The following is a 19,778-nucleotide window of genomic DNA, read 5'->3' on the forward strand; positions in this document are numbered from 1 at the left end:
ACGTCGACCGGAGGTAGCGCAGCGCCCTGGGCCGCGCCTTCTCTGCGCGCCGCCGCGCCTCCCCGGTTACTATGCGGCCTTAGATACCTGGCCGCAGGCTGCTGTGTGGCGTCAGGTGAAGGTGGTCCCTGGGCCTCAGGTAAAGCTCTCCAACCGTGGTGGGCCGGCTGGGGCGTTGGGGCGGCCTGGTAGCTGGCAAGGGCCTCGCCACACTCTTCGAGGCCGCTGGACCGGTCATGAAACATCCGGGGTGACTGGAGTGAAGTAAACTGAGGGCGCGGACGTAGGCCGGTGTCCTGGCGCTCCTGTTGGGCGCCCATCTCCACCGCCTCTTGTGGCGCGGGTGTTGAGTCGTTCCGTTGACTATGAAAGAGCATCGGACGAGGCATCGTAAAGTCATTTTTTTTTGAGACGGAGTTTCGCTCTTGTTACCCAGGCTGGAGTGCAGTGGCGCGATCTCGGGTCACCGCAACCTCCGCCTCCTGGGTTCAGGCAATTCTCCTGCCTCAGCCTCCTGAGTAGCTGGGACTACAGGCACGCGCCACCATGCCCAGCTAATTTTTTGTATTTTTAGTAGAGACGGGGTTTCACCATGTTGACCAGGATGGTCTCGATCTCTTGACCTCGTGATCCACCCGCCTCGGTCTCCCAAAGTGCTGGGATTACAGGCTTGAGCCACCGCGCCCGGCCGTCTTTTTTTTTTTTTTTTAATATATATTTTATTGCGTTCTGGCATTGTAAAGTCTTAATCTGTCTTCTGTCGTGGCTGCGACCCCTTGGTCATTTGTGTGGGAAAATATTGATTTGACTGGTAATGTTATTGAAAAGAAAGCAAGAGAATGGTTGGACAGCGCTACCCGAATATTCGTTCTTTTTATCTTTTTAAAGGCCTTATACTATTATTAAGGAAGTGCATTTTTGTTTAGTTCTGACTGTACAGAAACGCAGACCTGCTACCCTCACCAGGGGCTGAACTAACAGTAGAACATAAAAAGATAGATGTATCACAATGGTGGCATCATGGAAGGAGGAGTTTTTCAACTGGACAAAATGGCGTTGAAGTTCATAAGGAAGAATATGTCAGAGTAGCCAGGAAAATTCTAAAATTAATGGTAATAAGGGAGATTAGCTCTCCAGAACCACCAGATATTATAAAGGTATAGCAATTAAACTAGCATGGAAGATAGGTACAGCACTGTGGACCTGTTGTCCTAGCTACTTGGTAGGCTGAGGTGGGAGGATCCCTTAAGCCCAGGAGTCCCTTAAGCCCAGGAGAGACCAGCATGGGCCATGATAGGGAAACCCTGCCTCTGGGGGAAAAATGAAAAAAAGGCAGTATGGAACACAGCAGGAGCTTACAGGCAGATAGAATATATTAGAACTCAGAATAAGAGCCAGATATATATAGGATTTATTATATAGGCAAGGTGGTACTGTATTTCAAATCAGCATTGAAAAGATGGATTGGGGTTGGGCAGCTTTTTAGTAATTTAGAAAGTAATTAAACCGCTGAGTGCAGTGTCTCACACCTGTAATCCGAGGACTTTAGAAGGCTGAAGGGAGTGGATTACTTGAGGTCGGAAGTTACAGACCAGCCTGGACAACATAGTGAAACCCTGTCTCTACTATGGCACGCACCTGTAATCCCAGCTACTGGGAAGGCTGAGCCAGGAATTCTCCCGCTTGCACCTGGAAGGTGGAGATTGCAATGAGCCCAGATTGCGCCACTGCACTCCAGCGTGGGTGACAGAGTGAGACTATGGAAAATTAAAAAAAAAAAAAAAAAAGGAATGAAGCCCATATTGAGCACCACAGTAATTTCCAATCGGACTAAAATTTAGATGTTAAAAAAAATTACAGCACGAATTAGCCAAGTGTGGTGGTCACCTGTTGTCCTAGCCACTTAGGAGGCGGAAGCACAAGAATCTCTTGAACCTGAGAGGCCAAGGTTATGGTGAGCCGAGATCTGTGTCACTGCACTCCAGCCTGGGCAACAGAGCAGACTTGTCTCAAACAAAAAAATTACATCGCAAAGTACTGAAAGTAAGCTTTGTTGAATTTATTTATAATCTTAGAATAACAGAAACTCTTCTAAATGTGTCATGTAATCCAGAAGCCAGAAAGGAAACGACAAATACTTTTAACTCCATTAACATTTTAAATCTATGTGTCCTGCAAAATTCAACCAAAGCAAAAAACTACCAGAAGCCAAATAAACTTATGAAAATGTTTGTTTAATGATCAATTAGAAAAATATGAAACCCAACTGGGTACCCACACTTTGGGAGGTTGAGGTAGGAGGATCACTTGAGGCCAGAAGTTCAAGACCAGCTTGGGCAACATAGTGAGACCCCATTTCTACAAAAAATATTAAAAATTAGCTGGATGGACATGGTGGTTCGTGCCTGTAGTCCCCGCTACTCAAGAGACTGAGGTGGGATTGCTTGAGCCCAGCAGGTCAAGACTATAATGAGTTGTGATTATACCACTTCACTCCAACCTGGGTGACATAGTGGGACTTTTATCTCAAATGGTAATAAGAATAAATTTTTAAAAAGAAAAATTTAGACCAGGCGCGGTGGCTCAAGCCTGTAATCCCAGCACTTTGGGAGGCCGAAGCGGGTGGATCATGAGGTCAAGAGATCGAGACCATCCTGGTCAACATGGTGAAACCCCGTCTCTACTAAAAATAAAAAAAAAATTAGCTGGGCATCATGGCATGTGCCTGTAATCCTAGCTACTCGGGAGGCTAAGACAGGAGAATTGCCTGAACCCAGGAGGCGGAGGTTGCGGTGAGCCGAGATTGCGCCATTGCACTCCAGCCTGGGTAACAAGAGCGAAACTCCGTCTCAAAAAAAAAAAAGAAAGAAAAATTTAAAGAGAAAAATGAGCAGAGTACATGGACAGAAAATCGGAAGAAATCCAAGTGGCAGAAATCTCTAGCAAGAGACTGCCATCTCACGAATTTCAACGTGCATATTAAAACAGTAATTAAGGGGGATTTTTGACAAAGATGACAAAGACTGGAAATAGGCTTGTGTGGAAACAGAAGTGTGTTAATGGAAGTATAAATGAGTATATTTTTTGGAGGGCAATTTGGAAATTCTTTACTTGGCTATTCAATAGGAAAGAATCTACAAATATGCAGAGGGCACAAAAACATGTTTAACATTGATGTTTTTAGTATTGTTTTACTAGAAAATATTTGAAAAAATATGTCAATCAGTATATGACTGGTTAAATAAATTGTGGTATATCCATAAAACGAATACCGTGCAGCTTTTTTGCTTTTTTTATTTTGGTCGTTGTTGTTGTTTAAAGACGGGGTCTCACTCTGTTGCCCAGGCTGGAGTGTAGAATGGTGTGATTGTGGCTCACTGCAGCCTCAACGTCCTGGGCTCAAGGAATCCTCCCACCTCAGCCTCCTGAATAGCTGAGACTACAGATGTGTGCCACCACACCCTGCTGATTTTTTTGTATTTTTTTTTTGGTAGAGATGTGGTTTTACCATGTTGTCCAGGCTGGTCTGGAACTGCTGAGCTCAAGCAGTCGTCCCACCTCAGCCTCTCAAAGTGCTGGAATTCCAGGAGTGAGCCACTACATCTGGCCCTGTGTAGCTGTTTAAAGGAATATGGTAGATCCATGTGTACGGACATAGAAAGATGTCAAATATACAAGATTAGGTGAAAAAAGTATGTTTCAGGATAATACATATGGTAAGATCCTATTTCATAAAACTGTAAGTTTATATATGTATAAAGGCCAGGAGCAGTGGCTCACACCTGTAACCCCAGCACTTTGGGAGGCTGAGGCAGGTAGTTCACCTGAGGTCAGGAGTTTGAGACCAGCCTGGCCAACATGGTGAAACCCTGTCTCTACTAAAAATAAAAAATTAGGGCCGGGCGTGGTGGCTCACGCCTGTAGTCCAAACACTTTGGAGACCAAGGCGGGCGGATCACCTGAGGTCAGGAGTTCAAGACCAGCCTGACCAACATGGTGAAACCCCATCTTTAAAAAAAAAATTTAGCCGGGTGTGGTGGCACGTATCTGTAGTCCCAGCTACTCAGGAAGCCGAAGCAGGAGAATCATTTGAATCCAGAAGGTGGAGGTTGAATGAGCTGAGATAGCACCACTGCCCTCCAGCCTGAGCGACAGAGTGAGACTCTGTCTCAAAAAAATGTGTGTGTGTGTGTGTGTGTGTGTGTGTGAGTGTGTGTATAAAGAATCTACAACTATACCCCATACTTAATAGTAGTTAGCAGTGATGAATCAGGTTGGAAACATGGTCTTGGGACAAAAGAGCAGGGAGATGGCAGGGCAGGGCCATAGGTATAGGTTGTTGGGAGGGCCTGGGCAAGAGGCAGAAAACAAAACCCAGTGGGGGAGGTCTGAGTTTGGTTTGGTCTTAGGTTTCTGTACTATGCTTTTGCATTTCACTCTCAACCTTTGAGAACTGTAGGAGTTTCATAGATGGGTTTCAGTTGTATACCCTTTCTTGATAAATTAGAAGTAGAAAGCAACTATTTATTACTTTTAGGGTCTTTGGAATATTGTTTATTGGTTTTCTGATTCCATCTTTCTTCCATAAAGGTAACCATGGAGAAAGAGCTGCGGAGCACCATTCTTTTCAATGCCTACAAAAAGGAGATATTTACCACCAACAATGGCTATAAATCCATGCAGAAAAAACTTCGGAGTAATTGGAAGATTCAGAGGTGACTCACCATGTATATTGTTTTCCCTTCTAAGGGATATTGCCCTGCTGATAAAGCTGAAAAGTCTTTGTTTTCCTATGTAACATAGATTGTTTAGGTGGGAGAAACTCAATTTAAAGATTATTCAGAAATAGATTCTTATTAAAACATCTCTTGGGCAAGGCACGGTGGCTCATGCCTGTAATCCCAGCACTTTGGGAGTCTGAGGCAGGCAGATCACCTGAGGTTAAGAGTTCGAAACCAGCCTGGCCAATATGGCAAAACCTCATCTCTACTGAAAATACAAAAATTAGCCAGGTGTGATGGTACATGCCTATAATTCCCAGCTACTCAGGAGGCTGAGGCATGAGAATCACTTGAACCCAGGAAGTGAAGGCTATAGTGAGCCGAGATCATGTGCACTCCAGTCTGGGCAACAGAGGGAGACTCTGTCAAAAAAAAAAAAAGAGAGAGAGAGAATTTCTTTTGAAATAAGCAATTAGCATATTATTAAGGCAGCATATTATTAAGTTGTTTTCTAAATCACAAATCCAAAAATTACTCTAATTATACACATACAGCTTTTTAAGATGTTAGAGGTTTTCTTAGTATTTTTGATTCAGGTCAATACTAGGGAAAGGAAACATGATAATTAAATGTGAATAACTTTGACTTTATATGTGTTTATGTGTATGTTTCTTCTTAATAGGTGAGGATGTGTAATCATTACAAGCTAATGGTAGGGCTGATTAAATAAGTAATTGAGGACTTCTTTTGCTTTAGCATGGCTTGATTTGAACACCTTGACTTGCTGGAAGAATTTAAACAGAAGCTGGATGACTCTGGAGCAGGCCTGTAGAGGGGATTCTCATTTTGAGAGAGAATGGACCAGTTACCTCTTAGTCCCTTCATGTCTGAGCCTCTGTGGCCTCTGCTTCAAAATAGTTGAGAGACTAAAATAATACATAAATTGGTTTAAATTCTGGACCTAATATTTGCTTTTAAAACTGTATTTCTAGCTTAAAAGATGAAATCACATCAGAGAAGTTAATTGGAGTGAAACTGTGGATTACAGCTGGGCCAAGGGAAAAATTTACTACAACTGAGGTAAGAAATAGCCATTATAGAATAAATAATAGTGAAATGATTAGGAGCCTGGGTTCTGAAATCCTGGATTTGAATCCCCCTTCACCACTTATGTGTGGCCTTAAGGTAGTTACTTCATCTCTCTTTTCATCATGAAGTTGTGATGATTAACTGAGATACTCCTTGTAAAACACATTGTGTAGGCCAAATGCATAGTGTAGGTTAATTAAATATTAGCCACACTTTTTTGCTGTATTTTTACTTTAAAAATAGGAAAATTCCCTTTAAAATAAAGATGTTTATTATTCTAAGTCATGGAATGGATAAAGAATGAAAAATGTAAGGCCCAGAATACAAATGACAGTATTGGTAAGAATAGGAAGTTATTGGAACCCTTCCACACTGATGGTAGGAATCTAAAATGTACAGTCACCGTGAAAAACAGTATGACAGTTCCTCAAAACTTAAACCTAAAATTGCCATACAATGGCAGGGTGCAGTGGCTCATGCCTATAATCCCGGCACTTTGGGAGACTGAGAAAGGCAGATCACTTGAGGTCAGGAGTTTGAGACCAGCCTGGCCAACACGGCGAAACCCCATCTCTACTAAAAATACAAAAATTAGCCAGGCATGGTGTTGTGTGTCTGTAATCCCAGCTACTCGGGAGGCTGAGGCAGGAGATTTGCTTGAACTTGGGAAGCAGAGTTTGCAGTGAGCAGAAATTGGGCCACTGCATTCCAATCCAGATGACAGAGCTAAACTGTCTCAAAAAAAAAAAAAAAATGACAAACCTGCCATATGCTCTAGCAGTTGCACTTCTGGGTACATTCCCGAAAGAATGGAAAATAGGATCTCAAACAGATAGCTGCACACCCATCTTCTTAGCAGCACTCTTCACATTAGCCAAAAGGTGGGGGAAATACCCCAAGTACTCATCAACAGATGAATAGAGAAGATATGGTACATACATACAATGGAATATTATTTAGTCTTAAATAGGAAGGTAATTCTGATACATACTACAACATAGACGAACCTTGAGGACGTTGTGCCAAATGAAAATAAGGCAGACAAAAAGACAAATACTTTGTGGTGTCACTTATGCAAGCATGAGGTATATAGAGTAGTCGAATTTGTGGAGACAGAAAATAGAATGGTGGCGGTTGCCAGGGCCTGGGGGAATCGGGGAATGGAGAATTGCTGTTTAATATATACAGAGTTTCAAGTTTTGCAAGATGAAAAGAGTTCTGGAGATTGGTTGCCCAATAGTGTGAGTATGTTTAATATTGCTGAACTAGGCCAGGCATGGTGGCTCACACCTGTAATCCCAGCACTTTGGGAGGTGGAGGCGGATAGATCACTTGAGGCCAGGAGTTCGAGACCAGCCTGGCCAACATGGTGAAACGCTCTCCCTACTAAAAATACAAAAATTAGCTGGGCACAGTGGCACATGCCTGTACTCCCAGGTACTTGGGTGGTTGAGGCAGGAGAATTGCTTGAACCCAAGAGGCAGAGGTTGCAGTGAGCCGAGATCGCACCACTGCACTCGAGTGAGCCGAGATCGTACCACTGCACTGCAGCCTGGGCGACAGAGTGAGACCCTGTCTCAAAAAAAAAATACTGCTGAACTAAATATTTCAGAATGGTTAAGATGGTACATTTTAGGAAAGATTGCGTGTGTTTTTTCACAGTCAATAAAACAAAAAACCCAGAACACAGAAAGAGCCATTTTACAGAGACATGAGAAGTACCTTTGTGCTCAGAGGGAATATGGGGAGTAGGTAGTTTGAGGCAGGGCAAGGCCAATGTGGTCCTTAGATTGAGGCAGGCTAAGGTCTCCTGCTGTTACTCTGGATGGTGTCATGGGGAAGATGTCCACTGAAGAACATTTCTAGTGTCCTTTGTTTCTCAATTTGATTGCAAGGTGACCTCCTCCTCTGGGAATGGCATGGAGAGAGAGATGATTGCTTGATCAGCTTAATTGACAGAATAAGTAGGAATTACTCTTGGGAATTTGGAGGTGACCAGCGACTCCTACCCACTGAGACCCTGAGGGAAATGTATACAGAGAGGGCAGTGGCCTGCAGAGCAACAATTTATTACTTGTTGGGCTTTGGCTCCATCTCCCCATCTACCTGGTGAAGCCAAAGAGAGAGTTGACCTGGTGTTTGCCAGGGACCAACCAGCTTCAGAAACGCAGGGGCATCTGGAGAGAAGGTCAGAACCTGGTGCCTGGGCCTTTTCCCAAGTGGAGATGGGTGCCAGCCCAAGCCTTAGTTTGGGCTTCCAGGGATGGAAGGCTGTTACATCCAAGAGACACGAGTCCTTCAAGAGGCAAGTGTGATATAATTTAGCCTAATAAAACCTCCCAGACCAATCCCTGACACCATGCCTTCTCTTTAGAGTTGGAGTGGGGTGGTAAGAAAAGCCTTTGGCTTTTTCCCTAGGAACCAGCATTCCCTTGAGTTTCTGTTCTTCCAGTGGGCTCATCCTGGTAAGATCACTGCTTTTGTCATCACTGCTGGCCTGCCAGACTGTTACCCCTGGAAAGCTGTGTGATGCCTGTTTCTTTTTTTTGAGATGGAGTTTCACTCTTGTTGCCCAGGCTGAAGTGCAATGGCGTGATCTCAGCTCACTGCAACCTCTGCCTCCCGGGTGCAAGTGATTCTCCTGCCTCAGCCTCCTGAGTAGCTGGGACTACAGGAAAGCACCACCACACACAGCTAGGTGCCTTTTTAATGTTGGCTTCCAGAAGCTTCTGTGATAGAACAGATATCATATGTCTGATAGTAGATGCTAGTATCAGGCTAGAAACTAGGCTGAAAAGCCTTCCCCTATTTCCACCTCAACTACAGTAACTCATCACACTAGCTTTGTGGTGGTATTCAGTTACCACCAGGAAACCATGTAGGTGAGATGAGTATTTTCCAACCCTGACAGACCAGCATCCACCTATATTACAAATGCCACCTTTATTATCCTGAACTGAAATGCTAAGACAATCTAACCCACCATCATTTTTTATAAAGGCAGTATAACATCCTGACTTTAATATTCAGAAATTAAAGGATGATTTATAAAAGAATATATGTATTTTAAACTGTAATGTTTAGGCATATATACACTAGAAGAATATATGTATTTAAGTTTGGGCATACATGCATTAGAACACTTCTTTTTTTTTTTTTTTTTTTTTTTTTTTTGTGAGATGGAGTTTCACTCTTGTTACCCAGGCTGGAGTGCAATGGTGCGATCTCAGCTCACCGCAACCTCCGCCTCCTGGGTTCAGGCAATTCTCCTGCCTCAGCCTCCTGAGTAGCTGAGGTTACAGGCACGCGCCACCGTGCCCAGCTAATTTTTTGGTATTTTTAGTAGAGATGGGGTTTCACCATGTTGACTAGGATGGTCTCGATCTCTTGACCTCGTGATCCACCCACCTTGGCCTCCCAAAGTGCTGGAATTATAGGCTTGAGCCACCGCGCCCGGCCCAGAACACTTCTTTATGTTTGGCATTTTGAAATAAATATTTAATAAATATATAGAACTCCCATGAGTGGGTTAGATACAGATACAGACTGGTGGCAGTGATGAATTGGCAATTCAGATCGAGCCGTGTTGCTGTCAGTGATGTGATTTTTCTAAAATACTAACTCTTGGTAAAGTTCTATTAATAAAAAGGGTGTAATTTTTTTCTGAATTTACATGGTAGTTGGGTATCTGCGAATTTAGTATGTTAAATCGTGCAAAAAATACTTTATAAAATTTATATATAATTTAGGCTGGGTGTGGTAGCTCACACCTGTAATCCCAGCAGTTTGGAAGGCCAAGGCAGACTAATCACCTGAGGTCGGGAGTTTGAGACCAGCCTGGCCAACACAGTGAAACTCTGTCTCTACTAAAAATATGAAAATTAGCCGGAGGTGGTGGCAGGCGCCTGTAGTCAGTCACAGCTACTTGGGAGTCTGAGGCAAGAGAATCGCTTGAACCTGGGAAGTGAAGGTTTCAGTGAGCTGAGACCTTTGACTTCATCTCAAAAAAATAAATAAATAAATTTAGTTAGATTCTAGGCTAAGTTTCTTCTGTTTGTTTGCTTTTCTTTTTTAAACATAAGTGACTGAGAAGAAACTCAAATATTGTCGATCAGTTATTTACTCTGTTGGACTGGTCTGAACATTGCAGGCCTTAATTTTCCTGCCCTTTACCCACTAAAATGTCCTTAAGTATTAATATTATGGCATTAATATTTTACCATATTAATATTATGGTAATCCAAAATACATGCTAGATGGTTTAAATGCTGCCACTGAGAGCCACTGGCCTGGACCATCCAGTATCGATTATGTTAAATATCTTACATTTGCTGCCACATTGTAAAACTTAACAGTGTGAATACATTCAAAGCCATTTCTAAAATTTAAGTCTACAAATTTAATCTTTCTTCTTGTTTTTGCCATCAAGAAGTAAGAAACCTCCAATTTGTACCAAATATATGTTCTTTCGTTAGAAGGGGCTCACTTACACACATAGGTGGAACCTGGGTCATAATTTGTGGAAGCCCCTTCAACCTTTGCCCAACTGTGTTACTACACCAAATCCTTCATGTATCTTTTTCTTAAAATGCCAGATGGCCAATAGGACACAGTAGATATCAATACCTACTGTATATTCATTGCATTTAGACAACAAGGACAAATCCCAGAACCACATAATCATAAATACCAAGTCCCAGTAGAATTTCCCAAGCAAAAGCTATGTTCTGAGAATAGATGTTGCAAACTATACCTGGCTTTCTATTAGCAGTCATAGAACATAGCGCATATATATATATATTATTTTTTTTTGAGACGGAGTTTCGCTCTTGTTACCCAGACTGGAGTGCAATGGCGCGATCCTGGCTCGCTGCAACCTCCACCTCCCGGGTTCAGACAATTCTCCTGCCTCAGCCTCCTGAGTAGCTGGGATTACAGGCACGCGCCACCATGCCCAGCTAATTTTTTGTATTTTTAGTAGAGACGGGGTTTCATCATGTTGACCAGGATGGTCTCAATCTCTTGACCTCGTGATTGAGCCGCCGTGCCCGGCCGAACATAGCATATATTTAGGGCTGTCTGGGAAGAGGAGTTCGAGAGGAAATCAAAAGGAAGATGGGATTTAGGGAGAGATTCAGCTTGTTGTTCAGGGTCCAGAACGGTGCAGTTATATTTCATTTGTTTTTCTGTTGTTCCAAAAAATATTTATTAAGGATCTGTTACGTACCTAGTTATGTGCCAAGTCCTAGGACTAATGCTAGGGATCAAAGTCAAATAGCAAATGGTCTCTCAAGAAACTGATATTCTAGGGGAAATCAAACAAATGGACCATTTAGCAATAATGATCAATGTTCTAAGTTCCACATTTCTACAGAAGCACAGAAAAGAGGTATTGGATTAAAGGGGCTAGAGGAACTGGCCTTTGAGCTGATTTTTTTTTTTAATGTTTTTTTTTGAGACAGAGTCTTGCTCTGTCACCCAGGCTGGAGTACACTGGCACAGTCTCAGCTCACTGCAACCTCCACCGCCCAGGTTCAACTGATTCTTCTGCCTCAGCCTCCCGAGTAGCTGGGATTACAGGCATCTTTCACCACACCCAGCTATTTCTTGTATTTTTAGTAGAGATGAGGTTTCACCCTGTTGGCCAGGCTGGTCTTTAGCTCCTGACCTCAAGTGGTCCACCCACCTCAGCCTCCCAAAGTGTTGGGATTACAGGAGTAAGCCACTGCACCCCGCCTTAATTTTGATTTTGAAATAATTGATTCATTTTTGTTTTGTTTTGCTTTGTTTTTGAGATGGAATCTTGCTCTGTCACCCAGGCTCGTATGCAGTGGTGCTATCTCGACTCACTGCAACCTCTGCCTCCTGGGTTCAAGCAATTCTCCTGCCTCAGTCTCCTGAGTAGCTCAGTCTACAGGCATGCATCACCATGCCTGGCTAATTTTTGTTTTTTTGTTTGTTTGTTTTTGTTTTTTTGAGACGGAGTTTCGCTTTTGTTACCCAGGCTGGAGTGCAATGGCACAATCTCGGCTCACCGCAACCTCCGCCTCCTGGGCTCAGGCAATTCTCCTGCCTCAGCCTCCCGAGTAGCTGGGATTACAGGCACGCGCCACCATGCCTAGCTAATTTTTTGTATTTTTAGTAGAGACGGGGTTTCACCATGTTGACCTGGATGGTCTCAATCTCTTGACCTTGTGATCCACCCGTCTTGGCCTCCCAAAGTGCTGGGATTACAGGCGTGAGCCACTGCGCCCGGCCCTAATTTTTGTATTTTTAGTAGAGACGAGGTTTCACCATGTTGGCCAGGCTGGTCTCAAATTCCTAACCTCAAGTGATCTGCCCCCCTTGGCCTCAGAAGATTCATTTGTTTTCTACAATGTGGGGAAGGCAGAAAGAGAGGAAAATTTAGGGTGCATGCAAGAGCAAGAGGGCTATGCTGTGGCAAAGCTAGTATGGGCAGTAGTTTCCAAAGTAGGATGCATGTGATGAATCAGTGGGGTACCAGAAAGAAATTACATTTATTATTCATATATATTTTTGTTTTGAGGCAGAGTTTTGCTCTCGTTGCACAGGCTGGAGTGTAGTGGTGTGATCTTGGCTCACTGCATCCTCCACCTCCCAGGTTCAAGTGATTCTCCTTCCTCAGCCTCCCAAGAAGCTGGGATTATAGATGTGCATCACTAAGCCCTGCTAATTTTTGTATTTTTTTTTTTTTAAGTAGAGATGGGGTTTCACCGTGTTGGCCAGGATGGTCTTGATCTGTTGACCTTGTGATCCACCTGCCTTGGCCTCCCAAAGTGCTGGGATTACAGGCATGAGTCACTGCACCTGACCCTATTCATATTTTTGTTACCTTTAAAACATTTCCTTTTTGGGAGTTGTTTTAAATTATAAGGTACATATTTTATATAGAGATACATATATATTGGATGTATTTATACACATGTTCATATTTTTTTCTGCTAGAGTACTTGATGAAAAAAGTTGAGAAACTGTTTGTCTCAACCACCCACCCCAGATTTTCTCAGGCTAGACCAGCAAGATTAACCCTAGATTTTTCTCCCATCCCCAGCTCTGTGAAAACAAGAGAGAGCTTCCAGGAGATGAGCAGAAAACGTGCATTTCTCTTTATGGCTTGGTCATTGACCTTGAACAGAATTCTTCCGAGGTGTCGTATGAAATGCCTTCATCCTGATATCCTCTGTGGGCAGTCAAGCAAAGGCATTGTCTAAATCAGTGGTTCTTAACCAGGGGTGATTCTGTTTCTTCTTCTCCCGAGGGAACATATGGCAATCTCAAGAGACATTTTTGGTTGCCAGGGGAAAGTAGGTACAGCTGGCATCTGCTGCCGAATGGAGAACTGTGAGCTTCCTTTAGTAATGTTTTTCACTTTTTGTTTGCTGTCTGGATAGCTTTGAAACTGTTCATTTAGTTTGAGAATTTTGGAGCTTTATACTCAGAGACAAGCTTGGAGATCATACACAGAGAGCACATTTTGGCTGGGTGCAGTGGCCCAGACCTGTAATCCCAGCACTTTTGGAGGCCGAGGCAGGCGGATCACGAGGTCAAGAGATCAAGACTATCCTGGCCAAGATGGTAAAACCCTGTCTCTACTAAAAATACAAAAATTAACTGGGTGTGGTGGCATGCATCTATATCTCAGCTACTTGGGAAGCTGAGGCAGGAGAATCGCTTGAACCTGAGAGGCGGAGGTTGCAGTGAGCCAAGATCACTCAAGCCTGGGTGACAGAGCTAGACTCTATCTCAAAAAAAAAAAAAAAAAAGAGTACATTTTCTCTTGTATGTTTATATGTGAATGCCTTATAGATTTGAAGTATTAATTTTTCATCTAGTTAAGGTTTTATTCATAGTATTTTGGGCAAAAGTCTTTTGAGTATATTCATGGATTGCTTTTTTCCTTTGTGTAGTTTGAAATCCTGAAGAAATACCTTGACAGCGGTGGAGATATCCTTGTGATGCTAGGTGAAGGTGGAGAATCCAGATTTGGCACCAATATTAACTTTTTACTAGAAGAATATGGAATCATGATTAATAATGGTAACTATTTTTATTATTTTCAGTAGACAGAGTAATTTTCTATTTATTATTTGATATCAGCCCTCTGGGTCCAGTGGCATCATGGAAAAAGCCCTGGGCTGAGTGTGCATGTTTTAATGTTCCATTCTCATATGCATTCTGAGCCTCCTGGGCCTGGGCTGCTTCCATGTATAAAGTGAGATGAATTGGAACTGAGTTCAGGGTGCCTTTCATGTCAAAATTAGTATGAGTCTGTAATATCAAACTTATTTCTAACCTAAAATATGTCTCCTTCTCTTTTTGACTCGTAGATGCTGTGGTTAGAACTGTATATCATAAATATTTCCATCCTAAAGAAGCTCTAGTTTCCAGTGGAGTCTTGAACAGGTAAGCATGTTGAAAGCAGGAATACCTTGGCCAGGCACAGTGGCTCATGCCTAGGCCACTAGTAATCCCAGCACTATGGAAGGCCAAGGCATGTGGATCATTTGAGGTCAGGAGTTTGAAACAAGCTTGGCCAACATGGTGAAACCTTGTCTCTACTAAAAATGCAAAAACTCAGCTGGGTGTGGTGGTGTGCACCTGTACTCCCAGCTACTCGGGAGGCTGAGGCAGGAGAATCGAGTGGAGGCTGCAGTGAGCTAAGATTGTACCATTGCACTCCAGCTTGAGTAACAGAGCAAGACTTCATCTCAAAAAAAAAAAAAAGAAAGAAAACAGAAATATCTTTACACATAATTCATTTCTTTTACATGAATCTTCCCTCATCTCTTCTCACACAGTTCTTTTTACTATCCCTTCTTCTTTCTTGCCTTTTTATGATATAATTTATTTTACTATATTACTACTTCTCATTCATCAAATTATATTTCTCCATCTTTTGAAACTTACTTCACATACACCTTATTTTTTATTTTGTTTTTGAGACAGAGTCTTGCTCTGTTGCTCAGGCTGGAATACAGTGGTGGGAACACAGCTCACTGCAGCCTTGACTTCCCAGGCTTAAGTGATCCTCCCACCTTAGTCTCCCAAGTAGCTGGGGCTACAGACATGCACTATCATGCCTGGCTAATTTTTTTAAATTTTTGTAGAAATGGGGCCTCACCATGTTGCCCAGGCTGGTCTTGAACTCCTGGCCTCAAGTGATCCTCCCACCTTGGCCTCCCAAAGTGCTAGGATTACAAGCTTAGCCATAATGCCTCGCCCACATTTACCTTTTTGCCATTTAGGATACTTCCAGTTGCAAATGACAGAAAACCCTATTCAAATGGGGTTAAACAATAAAGAGACTAAACAATAAATAATTTTTTGATAAAGAGAATAAACAGTAAATTCATGTAATCAGAAAGCCCAGAAATAGTGCAGGTATTGGATATGGATTAACTGAAAGATTCCTGTCATCAGGGATCCAGGTCTATTTCTCTGCAGTTCTCTTGGCTCTGCTCTCCTCTATGTGTGAGCTGAATAGTTTTAACAGTTCCCATATTTATATCTGCATGCCATACCATCTGAAACAAGAGAGTATGCCTTGGTCCCAGCATTCCCAGGAAGAGTAGTCCTGGTTGGGTGTGGTGGCTCACACCTGTAACCCCAGCACTTTGGGAGGCCTAGGCAGTCAGGTCACATGATGTCAGGAGTTTGAGACCAGCCTGGCCAACATGGTGAAACCCCATCTCTACTGAAAATACAAAAATTAGCCAGGTGTGTGGTGTGAGACTATAATCCCATCTCCTCTGGAGGCTGAGATGAGAGAACCCAAGTGATGCAAAAGTTGTGGTGAGCTAAGATCATGCCACTACACTCCAGCCTGGGCAACAGACAGAGACCCTGTCTCAAAAATAAATAAATAAATTTTTTGAAAGGCCGGACGCAGTGGCTCATGCCTGTAATCCCAGCCCTTTGGGAGGCCAAGGCGGATGGATAACCTGAGGTCTGGACTTTGATACCAGTGTGACCAACATGGGGGAACCCCGTCTCTACTAAAAAATGCAAAATTAGCTGGGCGTGGTGGCACAATCCTGAAATCCCAGCTACTTGGGAGACTGAGGCAGGAGAATCATTTGAACCCTGGAGGCACAGGTTGTGGTGAGCCGAGATCACCCCATTGCACTCCAGCCTGGGCAACAAGAGCAAACTCTTGTCTTAAAAAAAAAGTAGTCCTGAGATTTGCTCTGTTTAAACTGGCCTAAGCTACAGTGTGTGTCCCAAAGTGGCCTGATCGCATAGCTAGGTCATCCATCCCCTGCAGCCTGTGATGGGGTCACCTTTCTCTTATCTGGATCCTAAAACATAAATCAGAGGTTCTTAGGAAGTTGGAAATGAATGCATGAGGGGGGTAGCATCAGATGCCTTCTGAGCTTTTCTATGTTTAAAATTATTCATTCCACACTTCCTTTATGCTAGGAATTCTACTGAAATGTGGACCTAGAATATGAACCCCTTCCTCAAAAGTCACAAGAGAGGAGAACTGATTCTGACACTAATGTTAACTTTTGCAAGATTCCAAAAGATGTGTGGGTCTACTTTTATTTTTTAAAATTGTGTCTTGAAGTCTCCAAAATCCTTGCATCCAGTTCATACTTACTATATTAATGAATGCAGTGTGAAATTCTCAAATTTTTTTTTTTGTTTACTAGATTTTAATTTTTCTTCTTCAAGGGAAATTAGCCGAGCTGCGGGAAAGGCTGTGCCTGGAATCATTGATGAGGAAAGCAGTGGAAACAATGCCCAGTGAGTGGGTTTTCTGATGCCACATGAGGAGGACGTATCATTTTGTTGAAGAGTCTGCTTTTTCTAAATGAAAAGATTTTTTTTTCAGGGTTAAAAAAATAATCAGAATTTGAACAGGTCAAGAGGAAAAAAGTAGAAGCTCTGCACTGTAAGTCCATGTTCCTCTTCCGGAGGTAGTCTTAATAATATAGTATTCAGGCTGGGTGTGGTGGCTTACACCTGTAATCCCAGCACTTTGGGAGGCCAAGGTGGGCAGATCACAAGGTCAGGAGTTGGAGACCAGCCTGACCACCATGGTGAAACCCTGTCTCTACTAAAAATAACAAAAAGTAGCTGGGCATGATGGTGCGTGCCTGTAATCTCAGCTACCCTTGAGGCTGAGGCAGGAGAATTGCTTGAATCTAGGAGGTGAAGGTTGCAGTGAGCCAAGATTGCACCACTGCACTCTAGCCTGGATGACAGAGTGAGACTCTGTCACAGAAATAATAATAATATAGTATTGAGGCTGGGCGCAGTGGCTCATACCTGTAATCAACACTTTGGGAGGCCGAGGCAGGTGGATCGCCTGAGGTCAGGAGTTTGAGACCAGCATAACCAACATGGGGAAACCTCGTCTCTACTAAAAATACAAAAAGTAGCCGGGTGTGGTGGCACATGCCTATAGTCCCAGCTACTCGGGAGGCTGAGACAGGAGAATCGATTGAACCCAGGAGGTGGAGGTTGCAGTGAGCTGCCATTGCACCATTCCACACTAGCCTGGGGAACAGAGCGAGATTTTGTCTCAAAAAAAAAATTATATTTGTTATTATATATAATAAAGCATAGGCCATGCACAGTGGCTTACCTGTAATCCCAGCATTTTGGAAGGCCAAGGCAGGTGGTTCACCTGAGGTCAGGAGTTCAAGACCAGCCTGACTGACATGGAGAAACCCTGTCTCTTCTAAAAATATAAAATTAGCCACGTGTGGTGGTACATGCCTGTGATCCCAGCTACTTGGGAGGCTGAGGCAGGAGAATCACTTGAACCTGGAAGGCAGAGCTTGCAGTGAGCAGAGACTGTGTCATTGCACTCCAGCCTGGGCAACAAGAGTGAAACTCCATCTCAAAAAAAAAAGAAGTTCACGTGTGCTTTTTTTTTTTTTTTTTTTTTTTTGAGACAGGGTCTTGGTCTGTCACCCAGTCTAGAGTGCAATGGCCTGATCTCAGCTCACTGCAACCTCTGCTTCCTGAGTTCAAGCCATTTTTCTGCCTCAGCCTCCCATGTAGCTGGGATTATAGGCACCTGCCACCATGCCTGGCTAATTTTTGTATTTTTTTTTTTTTTTTTTTGAGACAGAGTTTCGCTCTTGTTACCCAGGTTGGAGTGCAATGGTGCGATCTCGGCTCACTGCAACATCCGCCTCCTGGATTCAGGCAATTCTCCTGCCTCAGCCTCCCGAGTAGCTGGGAGTACAGGCACGCGCCACCATGCCCAGCTAATTTTTTGTATTTTTAGTAGAGGCGGGGTTTCACCATGTTGACCAAGATGGTCTCGATCTCTTGACCTCGTGATCCACCCGCCTCAGCCTCCCAAAGTGCTGGGATTACAGGCTTGAGCCACTGCGCCCGGCCTAATTTTTGTATTTTTTTTTAACCATGCAACAATGTCTTTTATTATGTATCCGGTTTGAAAATTATTTACTGAATCTCTCCATACACAGGCAAAAATAAGTGTGCCACTTAACATACTGAAACTTGCCTAACTTAATCATTGCCTAGAGAAGGGAAAATTATCCCTAAAATGTGCTTAACCAGGAGGTCAATGCATCTGCCGACCTCCAAGAACATGGAGATGAATGTGATAGACAGACTGTCCACCATCTGAACCTTCATTCACTACCATTCGGTAGCCCTTATTCAGGCCCAGATCTGCAGCACATTTCTTGCCAACAATCATTAAGTGTTCAAGAAGACTTTCATCATCATCTGCTGCTGCAGAAATCTGGGATATATGTTTCTTGGGTATCACCAGAAAATGTATTGGTGCTTGAGGAAAAATGTTGTGGAAAACAAGGCACCGGTCATGCTCGAAAATTATTTTGGCTGGGATTTCCTTGCGGATGATCTTCCCGAAGATCGTGTCGCCACCAGGCCGAGCGACCTGAGCCTTGGCGCTCTCATCTGCCATCTCTGCCTCTCTCCCGCGCGGTGACCAAGGGCTAATTTTTGTATATTTAGTAGAGACAGAGTTTCACCATGTTGGTCAGGCTGGTCTTGAACTCTTTACCTCAGGTGATCCACCCCCCTCAGCCTCCCAAAGTGCTAGGATAAGTGAACATCTTTGTATGTACAGTTTTGTGCACTTGTGGCAGTATTTTTTAGAGTAAACTTCTCCGCATTGAAATTTCTGGGTCAGAGGTCTTTCAACTGATGGGTTACCAAATATAATGCACTGATAGATGTCTGTCAGGTAGATGGTAGCACTTACAGTCCCTATGAGCACACCCCATTTTCCTCTCTTGCCAGCATGGAGTATTCTAGTAAAAATGGTATCTGTTTCTTTTAATTTGCATTTTTTATTATTAGTATGGCCTTTAAAGTCTGTTGGCTGATTGTATTTCTTCTGTGAATTTCCTGTTTACTGCTCTTTGGCCATTTTTCTACTGATGGTTTGTCTTTTCTCATTCATTTATAATAACTCTGTACTTTGAGATATTTTACCCAATAAAAATTGGAATTTTTATTCAATTTTCATGCACATTTCAAAATTTTAGAAATGAAATAATGTGGGCCGGGTACTGTGGCTCACACCTATAATCCCAACACTTTGGGAGGCTGAGGCAGGCAGATCACTTGAGCTCAGGAGTTCAAGACCAGCTTGGGCAACATAGTGAAACCCTGTCTCTACCAAAAAATTACAAAAATTTAGCCAGGTGTTGGTGGCTCACACCTGTTTTCCCAGCTACACAGGAGACTGAGACTGGAGAATTATTTGACTCCGGGAAGCAGAGGTAGCAGTGAGCTGAGATTGCACTGCTGCACTCCAGCTGGGTGACAGATGAGACCCTGTCTCAAAAAATAAATAAACAAAATGAAATTAAAAAATAAAATAATGTGATTAGCTGTGTGCAGTGGCTCACACCTATAATCCCAGCACTTTGGGGGATCAAGACGGATGGATGGGTTGAGGCCAAGAGTTCAAGACCAGTCTGGGCAACATAG

The 19,778-nt window shown here is 43.2% G+C and overlaps 1 protein-coding gene and 1 pseudogene across 8 annotated transcripts in view; one reads left to right on the forward strand and one right to left on the reverse strand.

Moving 5' to 3' along the window:
• IFT52 (intraflagellar transport 52) overlaps nucleotides 1-19,778 on the forward strand; it is a 52,551-nt gene continuing 32,773 nt past the window's right edge. For 5 of the 7 annotated variants that reach the window (XM_078371718.1, XM_054255387.2, XM_035298653.3 and 2 more), the window contains exons 1-6: nucleotides 1-139; nucleotides 4,591-4,715; nucleotides 5,714-5,801; nucleotides 13,739-13,868; nucleotides 14,159-14,234; nucleotides 16,506-16,577. Coding sequence is in view for 2 of the 7 variants with exons in the window: in XM_035298653.3 (XP_035154544.1) it covers nucleotides 4,597-4,715; nucleotides 5,714-5,801; nucleotides 13,739-13,868; nucleotides 14,159-14,234; nucleotides 16,506-16,577 (485 nt within the window). In the remaining 5 variants the exon portion in view is untranslated. Of the gene's footprint in view, nucleotides 140-4,590; nucleotides 4,716-5,713; nucleotides 5,802-13,738; nucleotides 13,869-14,158; nucleotides 14,235-16,503; nucleotides 16,578-16,665; nucleotides 16,726-19,778 lie in introns of those variants that run through there. The other 2 variants (XM_035298656.3, XM_078371722.1) reach the window with 1 other exon arrangement.
• On the reverse strand, nucleotides 18,259-19,661 carry LOC103792900 (adenosine 5'-monophosphoramidase HINT1 pseudogene; annotated as a pseudogene). Its single transcript, XR_013535206.1, has one exon. The product of XR_013535206.1 is annotated as an adenosine 5'-monophosphoramidase HINT1 pseudogene (transcript).

The sequence above is a fragment of the Callithrix jacchus genome, chromosome 5, assembly GCF_049354715.1.
Source record: "Callithrix jacchus isolate 240 chromosome 5, calJac240_pri, whole genome shotgun sequence".
NCBI classification, from domain to species: Eukaryota; Metazoa; Chordata; class Mammalia; order Primates; family Cebidae; genus Callithrix; species Callithrix jacchus.